This window comes from Ursus maritimus, unplaced genomic scaffold (assembly GCF_017311325.1).
Source record: "Ursus maritimus isolate PB19 unplaced genomic scaffold, ASM1731132v1 scaffold_32, whole genome shotgun sequence".
Classification (NCBI taxonomy): domain Eukaryota; kingdom Metazoa; phylum Chordata; class Mammalia; order Carnivora; family Ursidae; genus Ursus; species Ursus maritimus.
This window is the reverse complement of record NW_024425786.1, coordinates 10,734,345-10,753,891: the sequence shown is the minus strand read 5'-3', so window position 1 is coordinate 10,753,891 and position 19,547 is coordinate 10,734,345. Positions and strand designations below refer to the sequence as shown.

At 55.9% G+C, this 19,547-nt stretch overlaps 1 protein-coding gene across 1 annotated transcript in view; it reads right to left on the bottom strand.

Annotated features, from left to right (window-relative positions):
- KAZN (kazrin, periplakin interacting protein) overlaps positions 1-19,547 on the bottom strand; it is a 97,730-nt gene that overhangs the window by 16,259 nt on the left and 61,924 nt on the right. The window contains exon 3 of the mRNA XM_040645802.1: positions 3,709-3,845. Coding sequence (XP_040501736.1) covers positions 3,709-3,845 — 137 coding nt within the window. The remainder of the gene's footprint in view (positions 1-3,708; positions 3,846-19,547) is intronic.

Genomic DNA, 19,547 nt, shown 5'->3' with positions numbered 1-19,547 from the left:
AAGGTCTCCCCATTCATCGCATCAGGAGCCATGCTCAAGGTCTGTGCGGCCTGGGGCCATGGAGGGAGGCAGCCGTCCTGCCTTGTTTACCAGCCCTGTCTCCGAAGGCCTGACAGCCAGATGGCCAGAGCCGGGGAGGCCGAGGGCTGGCCCTTTCTCTGAGGCCGTCACAGAGCTGCGGCTATGGCTTATGGTCTGGGGAGAGGGAGTGGGGTCAAATCCTGGCTCTGCAAGGACAAGCTGCAGGGACTATGGGGACCCCGCGCCCTTGTCTGTAACACGGAGATAATACTCAGGGACTTCAGGGTGTTACTTTGAGGACGGAGTGAGATAATCCACGTGGAGAGCTCAGCACGGCGCGGGCACACAGCAGTCCCCACTCGAAGGTCCTCTCTGAGCCGCCTTCCCGGACCACCCACCCGAGAGCAGCCCTGGGCTCTCTGTCCTGCTACCTGAGCCCCCCAGATGTGCTGAGAGCAGGGATGTGCCGTTTCGGTGCGCGGGCACATACCTGGGTCCCAGCGGGGTCAGCCCGCACACAGCAGAGGGCGACAGACACTGCTGCTCAATGAGGGCCATCACGCCACAGCTCCCATGCCAGGTGCGAGCAGCCCCCCAGCCTCTCAGTGCAGCCTAGAGGGGTGCGGGGGACCGTCCCTTCCAGGACGTGCCGCTGGCCCCTGCTCTCTGGGCTCAGGATGCCTGGGTTTGAGTCTTTGCTGGGGGACACCGGCTGAGTTATTCAACTTCCCCAAACCTCGACCAGCCACCTGGTTTGTGAGACAGCGACAGTACCATCTCCCAGGGTGACGGATGCTCAGCAGAAACCGGCCATGCAAGATACACGGCGACAGATGGCCCTGTCACCCAGTCACAGGCGGAGCTGAGCCCTGAGATCTGGAAGCAAGACTCCCAGGGCAGGAAGGCATGCCACTGCTGGCCGGTTCTCCTTTATCTGTGGAGCTGGGTTCAGGTGGGGTCAGGGTAACAGGGACAGGCAGGGCCCCTGGAACACATGCAGATGGGGAGCTCCTTCCCTGGGGGCTGGACCACGTCCTGGGCATCTGCCCCCAGCACCCAGCCACCGGCCTAGATCACAGAAGGGCCTGGGACATGAAGCGTGTGGAACTGAGTAACTGGGTGGGGACCATCCCTTAGAGCTGGCTGGTGTGCAAGAGGCTGCTTACAAGACATTCTTGAATGATGAGGAAGGTCCCCTAGGACCCTCAGGATCACCTTTGTCTCTGTGTCTGTTTGCAGTCACTGACTGCACTGGCCATGAGCAGACTGAGGGTGCCGGGCCAGAGGGAAGGCCCGCAGGTGCTTTTTGTCTTGGTGAAGACTCTGACGCCCCCTCCCATGATCACATTCCCTGGCAGGAGAGCGGGGCTCAGCAGCAATGGACATGGAACATTCTGAACGCACAACCAGTATGGTGTCTCAGTGTTTTAGGCACTTGTATTTAAACCTCACGACCACCTGTGAAGTGGGGACTGTGGTGATCCCCATTTCCCAGATGAGTGCACTGAGGCCAGAGAAATAAGTTCCCCAGCCCCGCAGACAGTGTGGTAGAGGTCTCAATCCTTGCTGGTAACTGAGGCAGAAAGCAACAGAAAGGACACTGGCCAGGGCGGAGGGAACCAGATGTGGGTCAGGGTGGCCGGGATTTACGAGGTGAAGCTCGTCCCGCTGTGCCGGGGCTCAGATACCAAACTGGGAGTGGGGTCCCTCTACCAGCACGTGGGGCTCACTGGACAGGAGGAGGAGGGATGCGGTGAGGAGGGGGCGGCAGGGGGACGCAGGCCTGACTGGGGAGGCGAGGAGGGCAGGATGAAGGTGGCCTATTGTGACAGCAGCCTCACCACCCAGGATGGTTCTTGGTCCCCGGCCTGGCTGCCCAGCTTGCTGTGAGAACGTCCTCAGCTGGACTTGTGCAGAGTCCCAAATCCCCCTCTGAACCGCACCCATGTGACAGGGAACATGCATTAGGTACAACTTTCTGGGATGTCGTAATCCTGTGAACTTTCTGGGCAGGGCCCCCTCATTTCTCAGTAGCCTGTGCCCGTGCTGACCCCAGCAGCGCAGAGAACTGGGGTCCTGCTCCCTGCTCCAGGCAAGGCCTGCAGGGGTCCCCAGGAGGAGCTGGGTGGGCAGTGGCAGGTGAAGTGGCAGGGCCAAGGAGTGTGGGACACCTGAGGGTTCCCTTCGTCCTGTTCACGGGGACACTTATCTTGTGCATAAAAGGCAAGTCATTTCTTTTTAACCAGTTGCAAGATCTTGGAATACACAGAATAAAACCAGGACCTGTGGTTTTAGCTTCTCCAAACCAGCTCTAAATATGTGGCTTTGGGTCCATCCCTGGATCCTTCATGGCCTCAGTCCTCCCATCCGTAAAATGGGGTTGGACCCAACGATGGTTAAAGACTATCGTGATGTTGCTCTTCCACTGATATGCTGGAAGTACGAGAGTCACTTGCTCCACATGACAACAAGGTTTACGACAGTCATTGAACAAAAACTTTGTGTTTTCCAAATTCCATTTTTCTGAATGAATCTGAAGGGTCTGGTGAAGCCATTCCGTAAGAGTGACACCTGATGCTGAGCGGTGGCCGTCTACGGCTGCCTACAGCTGCAGCGGCGTCAACACTACCCCCCACTGCTGGCTGGACTGGGGGGGGCCCAGTTACCTGGACTTTAAAAAAGGGCATGTCCGGGGGGAAGGTGGATTTCCGTGGAAATTTTAAGTAGGAGCACAATTATAAAAACAAATTTGATGACCCACTGCAAGACAGAAGTCCCAGGAGGGCCACAGTGCCACTGAAATGCTCAGCATACCACCACCCATGCCTCCCAGTCGGGGGCGGCCATGCCCTCTTCACTGGTCTGCCTCGGGTTGCTCGGTAAACATCAACGGTGGAAATAACTCATTTGTTTGACTAAACTCCTATTCACCCCACAGAGCCCAACTCATATGTCACCTCCTCTGTGAAGCCTTCCAAGACCCATTCCTTGCAGGCAGAATTTCCTGCTGTCTCACCAGCGCTCCCAGGTCTCTCTGCACAGTTACTATGGTATTATTAATAAGACACACAGCTAATATTTACCAAGCCCTTACTATACAGCGATGCCACGCGCACTGCTCTGCACTCCTCACCCCAGCAGTGTTCTTCACGCCACTACAAGGTCTGAGGCTCTCCAAGGTGCAGCGACATGCCCTTGGGCACACGCCTAGGGCGCTGGGATCTGAATGTGGGCCAGCGAGAATCCAGAGTCCACCCTGTCACCGACTGGGCTGTCCTGTCCAGGCTTGTTTGCCAAGGAGGCCTGCCTGCACCCCCGCCCCGCCCCCCGCTACGGCTGTGCTCCTTTCACCTCCATACCCAAGCCCGGGCCAGACATCTGAGGCCACCTCAGGTGAGTGGGTGACATGGGCAGTGAGTGTGTGTTTGGGGGTTAGAGAAGCCAGACCTTGTGATGGCAGAGAACTTACCCTGCAGCCAGTGGGAGGTAGGGGTGCAGGTGTCTGGGGGGGAGGGGAGGGAGCAGGGGGAGGGAGGAGAATGAGGGGGGGGGAGAGGGGAGCTGAATGACAGGGAGGAGGAGGAAGGGAGGAGGGTTGAGGGAGAGGGAGCTGGTATCTGGGGAGGGGAGGAAGCTGGTGTCCAGCATGGGGGAGGGGAGGGAGCGGGGGGAGGGGCGGGTGCCCACCTTGCGGTGCTGCTCGTAGTTGCGGATGAAGTCGCGCAGCTGCTCCTCGCGGCTCTCCAGCGTGGCGTACAGCTGCTGCATCTGGCTCACCAGGTCCGTCTTCTCACCCTTCAGGCGCTTCCGGTCGGCCTTCATGGCTGCGGGGCAGAAGAGTGAGTGAGTGCCTGAGCCCTAGCTGTCCGATGGTCCCAGATGCCGAGAAAGGGACCCTGCCTCTATCCTCTTTTTAAGGGATGAGAAAACGGGGTGCAGAAAGATGATGTTTCTCTCCCACATGCCCAGGTCACTTAGTGGCATTCCCAGGACTCGAACCCAGGTCCGCCTGTCTCTACAGTCCCTGTTCTCACCTCTTGGTTTTACTGATCCAATCAAGGCAGCAAGTCCTAGATGGAGCATCCCTCCCAGCCCTGAACTGAAGAGGTCCGCAGGAAGAAGGAGCTGGGGGCCTGGTAAGTGCCCGCATCCATGGCCCAGGAAGCTGATGGCACCCGACTCCCTGCTGAATGAACCCCCACGGTCCACTCCGAGCCCTAGGACCACTCAACCCAGCACGACAGTCCATCATCTGGTTCGTTTCCTCCACAGGAGAAGCACTTGGTTAAAAACACGCAGCAAGACACGACACCAAGAGTAGGCACCGCGGGACAAATGCAGCTGCATCACGGTCCATCAAAATGTAACACTGCTGTGCTCCCAAGGCCACCGCCAGGACATCAAAACTCAGGCAATGGGAGGAAATACTTGCAAACCGTCTCTCTAAGGGGCTTACGTGTAGAATATACAAAGAACTCTTACAATAATAAAAAGACAACCCAATTAAAAATAGACAAACCATCTGAATAGACGTGTCTCCAAGAAACAGTCAACAAGCACATGAAAAGGAGCTTGACATCCTTTGTCAGCAAGGAAACACAAATCAAAACCCCAACGAGATACCACTTCACATTCACTAGAATGGCCAAAATAAACAAGACAGACCCAAGTGTTGGCACGGATGTGGGGAAACTGGGACACTTCACACGCTGTTGCCGGGGATGGATGGAATGGTGCCGCCATGTTGGAAGACGGCCTGACAGTTCCCCAAGTGATTCAACATCAAGTTGCCCTGTGATCCAGCAATGCCCCCCAGGCACACACCCAAGAGAAATGAAAACATATGTCCACACAAACACACAGACCAAACGTGCACAGCAACATGGGTCACAGAAGCCAAAAGGTGAAAAACTGCCCAAATGTCCATCAACTGATGAATGAATTAAAAACACAACGTGGTATATATCCATACAACGGAGCACCATTTGACAATTAAAAAAGTACTGCTTTATGCTACACCATGGATGACATTATGCTACGTGAAAGGAGCTGGTCACATATTGTTGATTCCACAGACTTTATGAACGGTCCACAGCATGGAAGTCTATGGAGACAGGAAGTAGACTCGTGGCTGCCGAGGGCTGGGGGGTGGTCGCTGGCGGGGACGTGTGGATGGAGGGGTGGTAGCTGGAGGGCACGGAGTTTCTTTCTGACGTGATGAAAATGTCCTAATATGGACCATGGTGATGGATGTACAATCTGTGAATATACTAAAAACCACTGTAAGTTTACACCGTAAATGGGTGAATTGTATGATATGTGAATTATATCTTAATGAAGTGTGCGCTCTCTCTCACGCACACACGCACACATGCACACGCATGGGGCCATGAGCCCCAAGCAGCTGCCTCGCAGGCAGTGTGACTTTTGCTCCCTGGAGACTCTCCTCGTGCCCTCTCCCCACTGGCTCTTTGGCAAATGGAGTGGCTGAGCTCAGGGCAGGCTCTGGCTGCAGGGTGGGCTTCCCTGCCTTTTCCCAGAGGCCCCAGAACTCTGTTCCCTCCCTGGAGAGAACACTGAGGAGAAGCCTTTAGTGTGAGAAGGCCCAGAGTAGTTAGGTCATTTTCCCGAAGCCACGCAGCTGACCCTGCACTATGCTGTCCATACGGTGAATGTCTAAATGGGGTCCTGGCCCCACGGCGAGCTGCGGGCAGTGATATGGGGCAGGCGATGGCTGTGCCGCCCCATCTCGTCCTGGACATCCAACCCTGTAAACTCAGCCTGCCAACAGGAGAGTCGGAGCCACCAGGTGTGACGTAAGGACCGAGGACCCTGGGCTCCCGGCCCGGTGTTTGACAGAAGCTGATGTCCTTCTGGCCCTGAGGAGACCTCCTTCATCCTCCTGCCCTTTGCCTCCCTCCCTGCAACCTGGGTAGAACAGGGTGGAGGCAGGTCAGCTGGGGCCATGGGGAGACCCAGGCCGTGAGGACCCTGGCTCTTGGGCAGCCCTTTACATTCCAGCTTTCAGCTGCCCCCTCCTGCCGCCGGACGTGTCCCATGTCCTCTTCACAGTGGCGTGACGGAGCGGCAGCTTAGATCAGCAGGGCTGGAGCTCCAGGCTGCGGGGCTGGGACTCCACAGGACAGGGACAGTGGAGGGCATGGAGAGAGCGCTCACCTGCTGTCTCTCCTGTCAGGCAGGGGGTGACCGAGGGGAGGGCTGGGAGGCGGGCAGGGCTGGGCTGGGCTAGTTTGGGCCCCGTACCCTAACACGGCGTGACCGCATTCCCGGTGAACTCCACTTTAAGAAAACCCAACATCTAAAGACGTAAGTGGGTCAGAAGGAATCTTCCAGGAGAGCCCAGGCCCAGCTGCCACTGAGAACTCAGAAATTTCCATTTGCATCCTGTCTGTAGGTCCTAGATCCTAGCTGCACTCTGGTGACAGAGGTGGGTGGGTGTCTATTTTTATCATCCCATTTTATAGGGGAGGAAACTGAGGCCACACAGCCAATAAATGGCAGAGCTGGGTTTGACCTGGCACCTGACTCAGGCGGGTTTGAGAATGTCGAGGGGAGTGGTTCTTAGGGCCTGGGGGCAGCGGGGGGGCCGCTGACCTGAGCAAAGTCACCACGGTGGCTCCCAGGGGAGCCTCCAGCCCAGGGGAGCAGCTGCTGCTGAGCAGGTGACATGGACTCCCCTGGGGAGCATGCCTCTGCCCTTCAGCTGGCAGGGAAAGCCATGCCTCTGCCTTTTGGTTGGAAATTAATCCCCCCTGGGCTCTGATTTGCCTCCTTCGTTAGCCTTGTCCGGACAAACACCGAATTCCAGACTTTGCTCTTGGCAACTGGAGGCTCTGGGAGGGAAGCCGCCCCTTTCCTCCGTAGCGCTGCTGCGCCTCTCTTCACTTTTGCCACGTGGCCTTGGACAGGGGCGACGCGGCAGCCTCTTGCCGGCCTCCACGATCCCTCACTGGTCCATCCCTGACCATCTGCGCATGTGCGGGAGCAGCGGCACGGACGATGTTGCATCCTTCAGTGGAGGGCTGTGCGTGCGTGCGTGCATGCGTGCGTCTCTGTGTGTGGGTGGCTTCAGCGATGGGGCAGGAGGCTACACCTCCCCCATCTGAATGGGGGCTCCTGAGAGCGAGGGCTGGGCTTCCGCCTTCCGATGAGTAGCTCCTCCCTAAGAGGAAAGGGAGCGCCCCCCAAACCACTGACTAAGCCCCTTCTGTGTGCCAGGCTCCACGCCTACTCCTGACGGGGGGACGGGGATGACAAGACATGGTCCCTACCTCTTGGGCAGTTGACGTTATGAAGGAGAAGACAAACCCCTACACACGTGGCTGACGCCAGACTCCATCCACCCCGTTCCAAGAGAACCAGCTAAAACACTCAACATCCCTAGCTCCCTCAGCTAGAGGGGACATGTGTCCAATTCTGGCCACTAAGATGTACACGAAGTCTATGGGAAATCCCGTTTTCTTTTCTTTTCCTTTTTTTTTTTTTTGAGAGAGAGAGGGAGAGAAAGAGAGGGAATCCTAAGCAGGCTCCACGCCCAACACGGGGCTCGATCTCATGACCCTGAGATCATGACCTGAGCCGGAATCAAGAGTTGGACCTTAACCGACTGAGCCACCCAGGTGCCCCTCCCGTTTTCTTTATAGTAAAAGGTCATGGTACGCTGGCAGTAACTCTTCCGTTTTGCCCTTTTGTCTTCTTCCTGCTGGGAACACAGATGTGACATCCTGAGGCACAGCAGCCATTTTGTGAATACAAGAATGAAGACACAAGCTGAGAATGGGAGCAGAAAGAGACAGAAGGGGCTGGACCCCTGATGGCACCATTTGGGCCAGGATTCCTTATAATAGGAGATAAACCCTGCTGTTTGTGGGATTTCCCGTTTCATGCATCCCTACACATTCCCAATGGACACATCAAGGCAGGCTGTGAGAAACGCTATCACCCCCACCACAAAAGGCTGTGCTTCATGGGTTCCTTCACATGAGCTCTCCTTGGGAATCCCTGCTCTACGAATTCTGGGCTGGACCCCACTAGGCTGAAAAAAAACATGAAAGCTGAATCTCTGGGAATGAATGCCTAGTGAAAATCCCTTAAAAACGAAGATAAGGCGGTTCTGGAATCACAGTGTAAACAGAAAGCTGCTGTGTGATCTGCCACAGCTTTTCAGAAGCACCCATCCCATAACCCATCCAGAAAACTCCACGGAGAAGCAGGACCTGGGAGCAGGCACCTGGGGGCCCCTGCACTGGCTTGAGGTGGGAAAGTATGTGTGCATCCCGATCGAGCCTGACTGCCCCCAAGTGTCCAGATGCTGGTCGCCACCATCAGACAGGGGCTCCCTGCAGGGCGGCACTGGCATTATAACTCTTCAAGGAAACAAGGAGATCAGCACGATGGGTCCCCAAGAAATAATTTAAACCACTAATTTATACAGCTATGAAAACTATGCAGTGGGTGCCTCCTTCTTCCCTTTGCCACACGCCTGCTTTTAGCTCTCCTTCAAAACCCTATCCTGACGTTCTCCAAATGCTGCTAACGCAAGACAAGGTCTGCGAGGCATGAACCTCCCTCTCTAACCCGTCTCCTGACTCGGCCCCAAGCTCCCCAGCTCCGTTCACCTTCTCAGTCATCCAGCTTCACCCAGGCGTGTCCCATTCCAGCAGCCAGGCTGCCGGAACCACTGCCATGGTGACGGGTGATGTCATGCCCAGCGGGCCTTGGGGGATCACGGAGGGAGACCAGCTCAGCTCCCGGGAATGTGGGGACTCTGAGGGTGGGAAGGAGGGCATGCAGGGAGGGACTTATTTTTCTAACTCACAGGAGGCCGCATGCGTGCGTGAGACACAGGGGGTGTGACCAGGGGCCCTGCTTCGTCCCCACGAAGATGGAGCTTCTCTGGGGAGGTCATTCTTCTCAAGGTTTTGCGGTGGCCCTTTCCGCAGCAGACCCCTTCTTCCTTTCCTGGCTTAGAGGCTGCAGCCCCTCACAGATGTGGGGCAGAGGTGGAGGGGGGTGCAGCGTCAGTCCCAGTTTAGCTTCTGCAAATGTGTGCCTGGGCGGCTGAAGACCAGAGAGCACAAGGGTCTCTGCGGTTCCCCTTCACTCCCGCTGTGGGTAAAGCAGACCCCCAGCTGCAATGCCCCGATGAAGGGAGGCCTCAGCCCACGTGCAAGGGAAACGGACAGGCTAATTCTTGGCTTTTGAGCCTCTAGAGGGTAAGGGAATTAATAGGGCACGTTTGAGCACGAGGGGATTTCTGCTTACCCACCGAGGCAGTGTGTGCCGAGAGAACCTGGCTGGGTGGGGAGAGAGGGCCCAGGCTCCCCGCCTCCCCCTCTCTGAGCCTCAGCCCCTGCCCCCAGCATGTGTGCTTGATTGACTCTGCGAGCGTCCTCTGGCTTCTGAGGATCCAGGAGGCGTCACCTCAACCACTGACCCCCACAGACATGTCCACAGCCTTGACCGATGCCACACAGTGGGGCAGGATGGCCATCAGTCTGGAGTCCGAGGATTTGGGTTCTGCCCCTGGCAGAAGTCACTAGCCTCCCCCAAGCCTTGATTTCCTAGTTGTTAAAACGATTCCCGTGCGCCAGGCACTGCTCTAAGCCCCTGATGGGTTTTTGTCACTCAACTGTCACAACTACTGTATGAAGTCATTCCATGTTATAGAATGAGGAAGCAGGCACCCAGGAGGACTGAGGCACCCGGTCGGGTAGTGGACGGCAGTGCCTATCTGGCCCCAGCACTGACCTACCCTCCCTCCCACTCTGTTGCCTCCAGAATCACCCACTCCCAATCAACCTCCCACAGTCCCGTTGGCCTCATCTGCTGCTCGGGACCTTGTGCGGGGTGTGTGCGCGCACGTGTGTGTTTGGTGGGGGGAGGGGCACCTGCCTTATGGAGGAGGAAATTGAGGTTCAAAGGGTTAACTTCCTCACCAAGACCCTCAGAGCTCAAGGATGGGACCCTGGACTTGCATCCCTGACATCTGACCTTGAACCCCTCACACTCCTTCCCCACCCTATTGTGAAAGCACGTCACCGTAAACAGCAGAAACTGCATCGATCCACAAAACCACTGGATGATCCAAAAATCCACACCAGTTACTCCTGCTACGGGCACTGTTTCTGCAGCTAACAGTCCCAAGGGGGCCTTCGGCGGTTTCCATTAAAGGCAGCCTGACATTCTTGTGTGCACCCCATGACTGCTCCGTGGCTGCTGGAAGCAGGGTGTGTGTAAGTGCGTGTGCATGCGCGTGTGCGTGCAAGTCAGCAGCTCTTAAGAAATCCTCCCCCAGCCACTCGCTGCAGCTTGTAGGCTCCTCAGCCCACCCAAGACACGGTCTCATTCCACACGGTCAGACTTCCCATTAGTCTGACCTTAGAAGTCCGCAGGCTTGGTTCTAGATGGTCCCAAACCAGGAGACCTTATGAAAATTTCCAGCCTGGTGAACCCCTCCGGACAAAGAGGGCTCTGAGGAGCAGAGGGGTGGTGGCGGGCAGGGTCAGGTAGACCTCAGCCCATATAGGACGATCCCAGCGGCCGCCAGCAGGGGGCCCCCTTTCTTCCCCCTTCAACATTCCCAGCCAGTTGAGCCTTCCGCATCCACGGAATGGAGCAAACCACTCTGAAGAAACACCCACCAAAATGCTCTTCCGAACAGGTCACGGGAATAAAAGCTACAGCCTAGGAAACAGAGTCAACGCTACTGTAACAGCGTCGTGTGGTGACAGGTGGGAGCTATGTTTGCGGTGTGTACGGCACAATGTGAGTTGTTGAATCACTATTTTGTATACCTGAAACTAATGTAACATTGTGTCAACTGTACCCAATTAAAAAAAATTAATTAAAAAATAAAATAAAATAAAATAAAATAAAATAAAATAAAATCTCTTTCAGCTCAACTTCCCTTTATGGAGGGGGAAGCGGAGGCCCAGAGAGGGAAAGACGATACCCAGTATACACAGCGAGCAACCCAGGTTTCCTGATTCTTAGGCCAACATGGTTGTGTGAAAAGCTCAGCTTTGGAGTCTATCAAAGTTTAATTAAATCTCAATTTCTTCATCTGTAGGATGAGGACTGGAAATGCACTCACTCCTGCCTGATACAGAACAGCATGTCGTATCCAGGGTGAACTGTCAGGCGCGGACTACGAGCCCGTGGGGAGAAGAAAACCCCAGAAAGACACAGCTTCAGGGGGTGCCTGGGTGGCTCAGTCGGTTAGGTGTCTGACTTTTGATTTTGGCTCAGGTCATGATCTCAGAGTCGTGGGATCGAGCCCTGCATTGGGCTCTGTGCTGGGCGTGGAGCCTGCTTACAATTTTCTCTCTCTCCCTCTGCCTGCCTGTCCCCCCACCCCGTGCTCTCTCCCCAAAATAAAAAAAAAAAAAAAAAAAAGAAAAGCAAGGCATGGCTTCAGAGTCCTAGAGCAGAGCCCTGGATTCCATTCTGACCCTATAGGTAACTTCTTTTTTGGGCATTCTCTTTGCTGTTAAGCTGAGGGTGACTGATAACCTCTATCGTGCGAGGCTCTATGTGACATGACCCAGCGCTGAATACAGCAGGTGCTCATTAAATGTTAGCATCTCCTTCTGTCTTCCAGCTCCCCGTGGCTCCGAGGCCCCGGGAGCCCCAGAAAACACTGGCTGACTTGACCAAGAGGCTGGATTCTGGGAAAAGCACCCGGAGAAGAGGCCCAGGGCAGGGAGAAGGAAGGGCCCAGAGCCGGGAAGCAGGTGAAGGGCCCAGAGACTTACGGCCCCAGGACAGGCACAGTTGGGTTTATTTTGGTTCTTCCTGTTTGCAAGCTGAGCAAGGTGAGTTCAGAACAGGTACAGAGGAGAAGCAGGCTCTTGACCTGTCAGGTGGCACTTGGGTAAGTGTGTGTCTGACCAAACCGCACCTGCTGAGCCAGGCCTGGTCAGACATGCACTTGGCTGTGTGACCTGGGCTCTGACCTGGGGTGGCTCTGTTTCTCATAAACAGAAACTTTCTTTTTCTTCTCACCACCAGGTGAAGTGGATTGATTGGCCAACTCAGCCAATGAGTGGGAGCACTGGCACTCGACTCCAGGACTTTGATATTCAGGTCCATGATCTTTCCAGAATCCCCACAGCTTCTCTCTCCAAGTGCAGCCTAGAAGGAGTTTGGCAGCATGACCTCTGCAACATCCTGCCTGGAGCAGATTTGTCTGAATAGAGAGTCTCAATTTCCAATAATATGACCATGCAGACATGACTAATCAACCATGCTCTCTAGGAACCTGGGTGGATTGGAGATGTCTGCCATGGCACAGCAGGGAAAGGCAGATCTGCTCTGCCTTGGATGGGATTGATTAAAGATGAGTGATCAGAGCTGGCATGTTTGAGAATGGCTGGGTGAGCCTTATCTGGGTCAATGCTGTGCCAATGCCAACGCACTCCATGGAGTCAAGGTCAACTCCATTTAACCAAAAGAGAGAAGCAGTTCCCTCAACTGGTGGGAAACAGTCCATTCACATCTGAAACAGCAGCAAACAAGCTCCTACTCACACACTCCAAGGTAAGAGAGCACAATATGCCCTCAGTTTGGTCCAAGATAAATGAAGGGCTCCCGGGTCTACTGACCGATTTTTATGTCCAGCCCTGACTGGTAACATAAGATCCTTGGGGGCAGGGACCTGGCCTGCCTTGCTCATCACTGTGTCCCTACCATTAGGACAGTGCCTGGCACATAGTAAGTGCTCAGTAAATACCGACTCCTGAGTGACAAAAAGGTGGACACCCTGGGGGACCGTGGGGACCTGCTCCATGGCCACGACTGAGTAGCGTCCCATATTTCCTGCATCCTGGGGGCAGAGAAAATTCTGCTTTCCTTTGCATGCCTCCCCTTGCCCTCCCTGGGTTTGACACAGCAGACTGATTTCCCTTGTGCCTCCTGACAGGCCCGCTGAGCCGTGGTGCTCTCAGAGCTGATTGCAAAACGGCCACAGCTCTTGCCAAGCTGCCTTGAGCTCCGTGCTCTGTGTCCACGGCCACTTCACGCTGCTCTGGCCACACCCCACGCAGGATACAAGGAGACTCAAGTGGACTGCAGCTTTGGCTGGCCCAGGGCACCAGCAGTATCAGAGCTGGGGACAGATGCCAGACACTGTGCTTCCAGCACAGGTAAGACCCAGCGTCCAGGAGCGAGAGGACCTGCTTCTCCCATGGGGCTCCCCTGATTTCAGCCTGGCCACAGCTGCACCTTCCCTTCGCCTCAGGGAGGCCACCAATTCTCCTGCTTGGCTCCCTGTCCCCAGTGCTGGGTGGCCTGTTGAGGCCACCAGGTTTGGATAGGCCAGGAGGTGTGGGAAACTGAGGCCACCCTTTTATGACAAGAGCCCCCTCTGACTATCCACATTCCCTCCACCCGGCCCATGCCTTCCACCGGATTTTTCCCAGCATCACGCAAACGTGCAATTCTGTCTCCCATCTTTCACAGAAAACCCACCATCGACCCCATGTTGCTCTCCAGCTCTCATTCCGTCTTTTTTTCCTTTTGGGGCAAAAACTATTTTTTTTTTTTTTTTTTAAGATTTTATTTATTTATTTGACAGAGATAGAGACAGCCAGCGAGAGAGGGAACACAGGCAGGGGGAGTGGGAGAGGCAGAAGCAGGCTCATAGTGGAGGAGCCTGATGTGGGGCTCGATCCCAGAACACCGGGATCACGCCCTGAGCCGAAGGCAGACGCTTAACCGCTGTGCCACCCAGGCGCCCCTGGGGCAAAAACTCTTAAAAGGGTTGTGCACCCTTGTGCCTCATTTCTCTCCTCCCACCCTCCCTGCGACCACTTGGACTTGTCCCCACTTGCTCTTCTCAAGGTCACTGTAAACTCTGTGCTGCGAACCCCACAGCCCCGTCTGTTTTGTCAGCCCCCTTCTCCTGGTTTCTTCTCACGTCTCTGGCTGCTCCATCTGGGTCTCTGCTGATCTCTGCAAGGAGTGGGCCTCTAGGCATGAGAAACCTGCCCTTCTTTCCACCATCTCCTGGCGGCTCGTCCAGCCCCCTAGCTTCAGCTCCAGCCCTGTGCTGCGCACTGCAGCCGGCCGTCTCCAGCCTGGCCCTTGGCCCTGCACCCCGCTCAGAGCCCAGAGCCTCCCCACCCCTCCGCCAGCGGTCTAACAGCACCTCCAACTCCACACGTCCGAGAGGGAGACCCAACCAGCCCCCCACACCCCGCTCCACCCAGTCTCCTCAAACCCAATTCATGGTGACCTTAGCCTTCCAGTTCCTCTGGCCCCAAACTCCAGAATATTCCTTAACTCCACTTCTCTCATGCCCCACACCCAATTCCTCAACAAGTCATGTCAGCTCTACCTTCAACATGTGACCAGAATCTGTTCACTTCTCGCCACTCCTCAGTCACCACCCGGGTCCCTGTTGCCACCATCCTGTGTCTGCGTCACGCGGTGGCTCCTGACTGGTCTCACAACCCTTGGGTCTCTGCCGGCTCAGCAGGGAGTGGTCCCCTTCAGATGCAAATCAGATGGTGACTGTCCTGCCCCTCTCCAATGGCTCCCAACTCAAGGGTGAGCACAGAGTCCCCAGAATGGTCTGGAAGAGCCCTGTGTTTGTCATACCCACCCCCATACCTCTCTGACTTCCTCCCACCTGCATCCCACTGCTACCACCTGGCTCCTTGCTCCTCCTGGTTCATGCAGATAGCTCCTTCCTCAGAATCCACCTGGAACATCCTCCTGCCCACGTGGCCCGCCCCCTCCCAGGTCCCTCCTCAAACGTCACTTTCTCAGCGAAGCTGTCCCTGGACCCCCTCCTCACCCCCTTCTCTGTCCGTTCTCCTTGGAGCTCCCCACCACCTAACACGACATGCTCTGTGTGTACTGAGGAGAATGGTCACTTAAGCACCCTGCCTTTCTGAGGGCTTCCCAGCCTTCTCTCCTTGTCAGAACTCGATGAAGCTTCTTCCTGGGTTTCCACCTCTATTCCTGGTGCACTGCTAGCTCTGCTCAGCCCTTCGGGAACCTGCACCAGACCCTCAGCTCAGGGCCTCCCAGCCTTCCAGAAGCCTCTTGAAGGCAGGGCCTGGGCCCCATCTGACCACATTTCCAGTAGCCGGGATAAGGCATGGCACACACAGATGAAGAAAGTGGGGGGATACGTGACTTGGGGGCTTAAATACGGTGAGGAAGGCACCAAAGATCTCAAGCTGCCTCCTTCCTGGATTCTCTAGCTTCGGGGCTCAGGTGAGGACCACCGTTCCCAGGGTGGAGCCCGCACCTGTGCACAGGGCCCGGCTAGGGCCTATCGCTAAGAGAGTAAGGTAGGTGGGGACCTAGAATGTACACCAGGTTAGCAGGAGGCAGTCATCCCAGGACTGAATGGGGCCCAGCATTGCCACACCTTCCAACTTTTCCAGAGAATTCCAAACTCCTGTATTGTCATAATTTTTATGCCTTAGATATCTCTTTATTTTTCACTATTGGCAATTAATCGTAATACCCAAAGATGGCTGCGGGCCTCATGTGGGTGCCGGACCACTGATGGCAGCAGGTGTCTACAGAAGATATAGCGCAGGAGAGATGTGGGCCCACCTGCAGCTCCATGCGGTGAGACCAGGGACCAGCGCCGCAGGGACCAGGCTCTGTGGGCAGACACCTGGCTTTGAAGCCCAGCTCCCCTATTCGCTAGCTGTGTGACTTTGGGTAAGTTCCTTAGCCTTTCTGTGCCTCTCCCGTCACGTAGAAAGTGGGGATCCCACTGCGGTGACCAGTAGAGGAGAGCAGAAGCTCCAGGTGCACCTGGCTGCTTGGCTGTGCTCTGCCATTCTGGGTGCCTAACTGAGCCGTCTCAGAGCTGACGGGGTGACTCGGGAGGGAGCGGGCGCCCTGTCGGGGAGCTGGAGTAGAGCCTGCGAGACCGCTGGCTGGAATGGTGTCTTGAAGCCTGGGCGGGGTGGTGATGGGAAGAAGGGTGCACGGCCTTTATCCGTCTCAAGAGTCACTGTCTCAGGCTCAGATGGCAGGGACTCCCGACAGGAAAACCTCAGATAGGAAGGGCGAGGCCAGCCCCCAGGAGGCCATGAGACACCTGCAGGCAGAGCATAATCAGAGGTGCTGCAGGGGGTGGGGGTGGGGTCCTAGCTGGGGGTGGGGACCTGCCATCGCTGCCACCCAGCCCTCAGCTCTGCAATACTCAGAGCTCACCTGGCAGCCCAAAGGATGGCGGGGCCCAGGGAGCCAGGCCCCCCACTTCCTGCCGAGGGAAATGGGAGGGCTGAGCCAGGGAGGGGGTGGTATTTGTTTTCCAGCCTCCAAGGCGAGTCCAGGAAATGTCCTCCTTCCTCCGAATCACCACTAAAAATAGTGGCAAGGGATGGGCCCGGAACACTGACATTCCCTAGACCTGGGGGGGGGCGGTTTCTGGAAATGCAGCATGGGCCATGGGCCTCAGGCCCCACACGAGGACTATTTTTAACGGCTCGTGTTGGTGTGTGAGGTCATTCTCAGGCAAGACAACGGCCCAGAGAGGAGAAGAAGGCGCGAGGCAGAGAATGGCCGCCAGACAGGGAGGCAAGCCAGCGTGCTGTGCACCCTCTCTGGGCTTTGGTGTCATACTCTTGAGATGGTCCATCAAGGCCTCTGGAACCCTCAGGAGGGTGCCCTGGGAGCCTAGTGGTTTGGGAACTGGTGTGACCTGGCTTCTCTCCAACAGAGATGCAGCAGGGCTATTCAAGGTTAAATGCAGGTGGGAAACTGGTGGGTATGGTCAGCCTCTTCCTAGGCACATTCCGGAGAGGGGCCATAGACCTCTCCAGAATGCGGATCCTGGAGCCAGGCTGCCTGGGTTTTAACCCAGTTTTGCCATTCACTAGAGGTGTGGCCTGCAGCAAGTCCTATCATCCTAGTTTTTCCCATCTGTACAAGAGGGTTAAAAAGAGCCCCTCCCAACACGCATGTCCGACAAGCATGTATCTGGGTTCACCAAGGACCTGCACTAGAAAATTCACAACGGTACCCTCTGCAAAAGGGCCAGACTGGAAACCACGTGACTAACCATTAGCAGAAGGGCCACACCCATCGGGGTCCCTCTGTGCCGGACGGCTCACCCTAATGAGACCCAGCGAATTACAACCACCACACGCAACACGATGACCGACACGGATGGCAAGTCAAGGAGGCCAGACGCAAGAGCCCACACGCCGCACGAATCCCTCTACAGCATGCAAAGCAGGCAAAATGAATCCCCGTGGTGGGAAGTCAGGAGAGGCAGTCCACGGGGGATACGCGTGGGAAGGGGCCGCGGGAGAGCTTTCAGGAAGCTGCTGACGGACTCTTCTGGATCTGGTGCTGGATCGTACACGTGTGTTCCGTCTGTGACACTTCGCCGAGCGGTACGCTCGCCCTTCTCTCCATGTATGCGACACTTCAGGACAAAGCTTTAGAAACAGCGTCTACCTCCTCGGGCTGCTTTTCCACATGCATCACACCTGGCACGATGTCCACCGTGGGGGAGCGCTCGGTAGGTATCAGCTCTGGTCACCTGGGGGGCAAGCCGCCCCCACGCCGGCAGGGGACACCGCATGACACAGGCAGGTCAGGTGTGGGCAAGGGGAGCAGCCGCCTCACTGCGAACCCTGCGGCACCCCTGGGGCTGGGGAGGGAACATGAACGTGGGGTGGTCTTGGATTCAAAGTCCAGCCCCGTCCTGCGCAGGCACTGGGCTGAAGACTGAGACGGAGACTTCCAGGAAGGGGCCCAGACCGTGCCCGAGTGAGGAAGGGGACGCTGTTGCTGCCGCCACGCTGATCACAGTGGTCACAGTGGTTCATATTTACTGGGTGCTTCTCTAGGGATCAGGTATTGCTCTGCCTTATAAGTTCTCACTACATTTTCCCCGCTAGCAATCCTGTGAGGGAGTTACCATCCGCGATCTCCAGCTGAGAAGTAAGGAAACTGAGGCAGACTCCTCAGTTTACCAGCTGGTAAGCGGCGGAGGCAGGATTGGGCCCAGGTGCTCTGGCTCTGAGTCGCTGCTTGTAAGTGTGTCCAGGTGGGCAGTGCCAGGTGTGTGCGGCGTGGCTGGGGTGGGTGCTGACCTTGGCTGTGAGAGGAGTGGAGCCTGGTGGCCCCATTTCAGGAGACCTTCCCTCTCCTGCAAACCTCAGGCCTCAGTCCTCCCTGGGGGGCTTACTGGGTCACCTCACAGGTCCAGGACAGCTGCTGGGAAAACACGAGTCACAGTCCAGGTGGGGCGTGCAGCAGGACATCAAAGATTCGGGTTTTGCTCTGCTTCCCACCAGCCGTGTACGTCTGGGAAGCCACGGGACTGCTGAGAGACTCGGCGCCCTCTGTGGAAAGGGTGTAAGAACCCGCAGACCTGAGAGGCTGAGATGTGTCTGAAGATGAGCCGCATAATCCACAGGCGGCTTCAAAGGGACAAAGACAGCTGTTGCCCGGGGGGATAAAGGCTGGGGGCCTGCAGGTGCCCACCGGTGCAGTCTGGGGGGCTATGTCTGTCTCTTTTAAGCATGAAGTGTTTACCAGCCACGTGGCCACGGATCTGGGCCACATGCTCAGATCAGCTTTCGCAGCCACAAAACGCATTCTGATCTTTCTCCTGCCTCTTGGGGGACCCTCTGCACCTGCTTCCTAAGTTGGCCGAGGAAGAAAGGGGTGCTTTTCTATAGACTCCCTACAGCCTTGGCAGCATGATTCTTTTTTTTTTTTTTAAGCTTTGCTATATTGTCTCTGAATTCCCCCTCTTCTAGAAGGAACGGGACTGCAGTGGACAGAGGTGAGGCAGCGAGAAATTGCGAGCATGAATGTTGTCCTAACCGTCGGGCCCTGCTTCTGTGGTGCAGCCGGAAACTGGGACCCTGGCCGCCGTGTCGGCCTGCCATGGCGGGTTCCTGCCAGCAGCCCGGCCAGGGCTCCGGGCTACCTGACACCACCCCTTTGTTGGCGGGGCACCTGAGTTTTATGGCAAGCCTGGAAGTCTACTGTAATTAAGATCTCTATAAAATATTTAGACCACCATGCCCAGATATATTAATGATTACACATTTAAATGTTAATGAGCATAATTAGATGAAAGATTAGCCAAGCCTGTCACTAAATACACATTCAGGACTGATAAACTCTCGTGCTGTAAAATTATATGTGTGAATAGACAGAAGCATGTAGCCTTCTCAGGTGGACTTTGTCTTATTGAGGAAAAGCTCCACAGATTGCCCAGAAGAAAGGGAGAAGAGTTAGCGGGCTCAGCAAGAAGCAGGGGGAGCAGAGGGGAGGACCCTAAAGACTCCATAGGGTCCTTGGAAATTGTGAAGATCAGATGGGTAAGTAAATGTGAAAATTTGCATACCTCCATGGATAGAGAACTCACTATTCTCAGGAACAGCTGGTTTCAGTTCTAATGATCGCATCTCACAGGTAGGCTCAAGCAAACGGTTTATTGGGGTGACACTTGGGTCTCCCCTAGAATATGAAGAGTTTAATTCAATCACACGAAACTAATGAGAAAC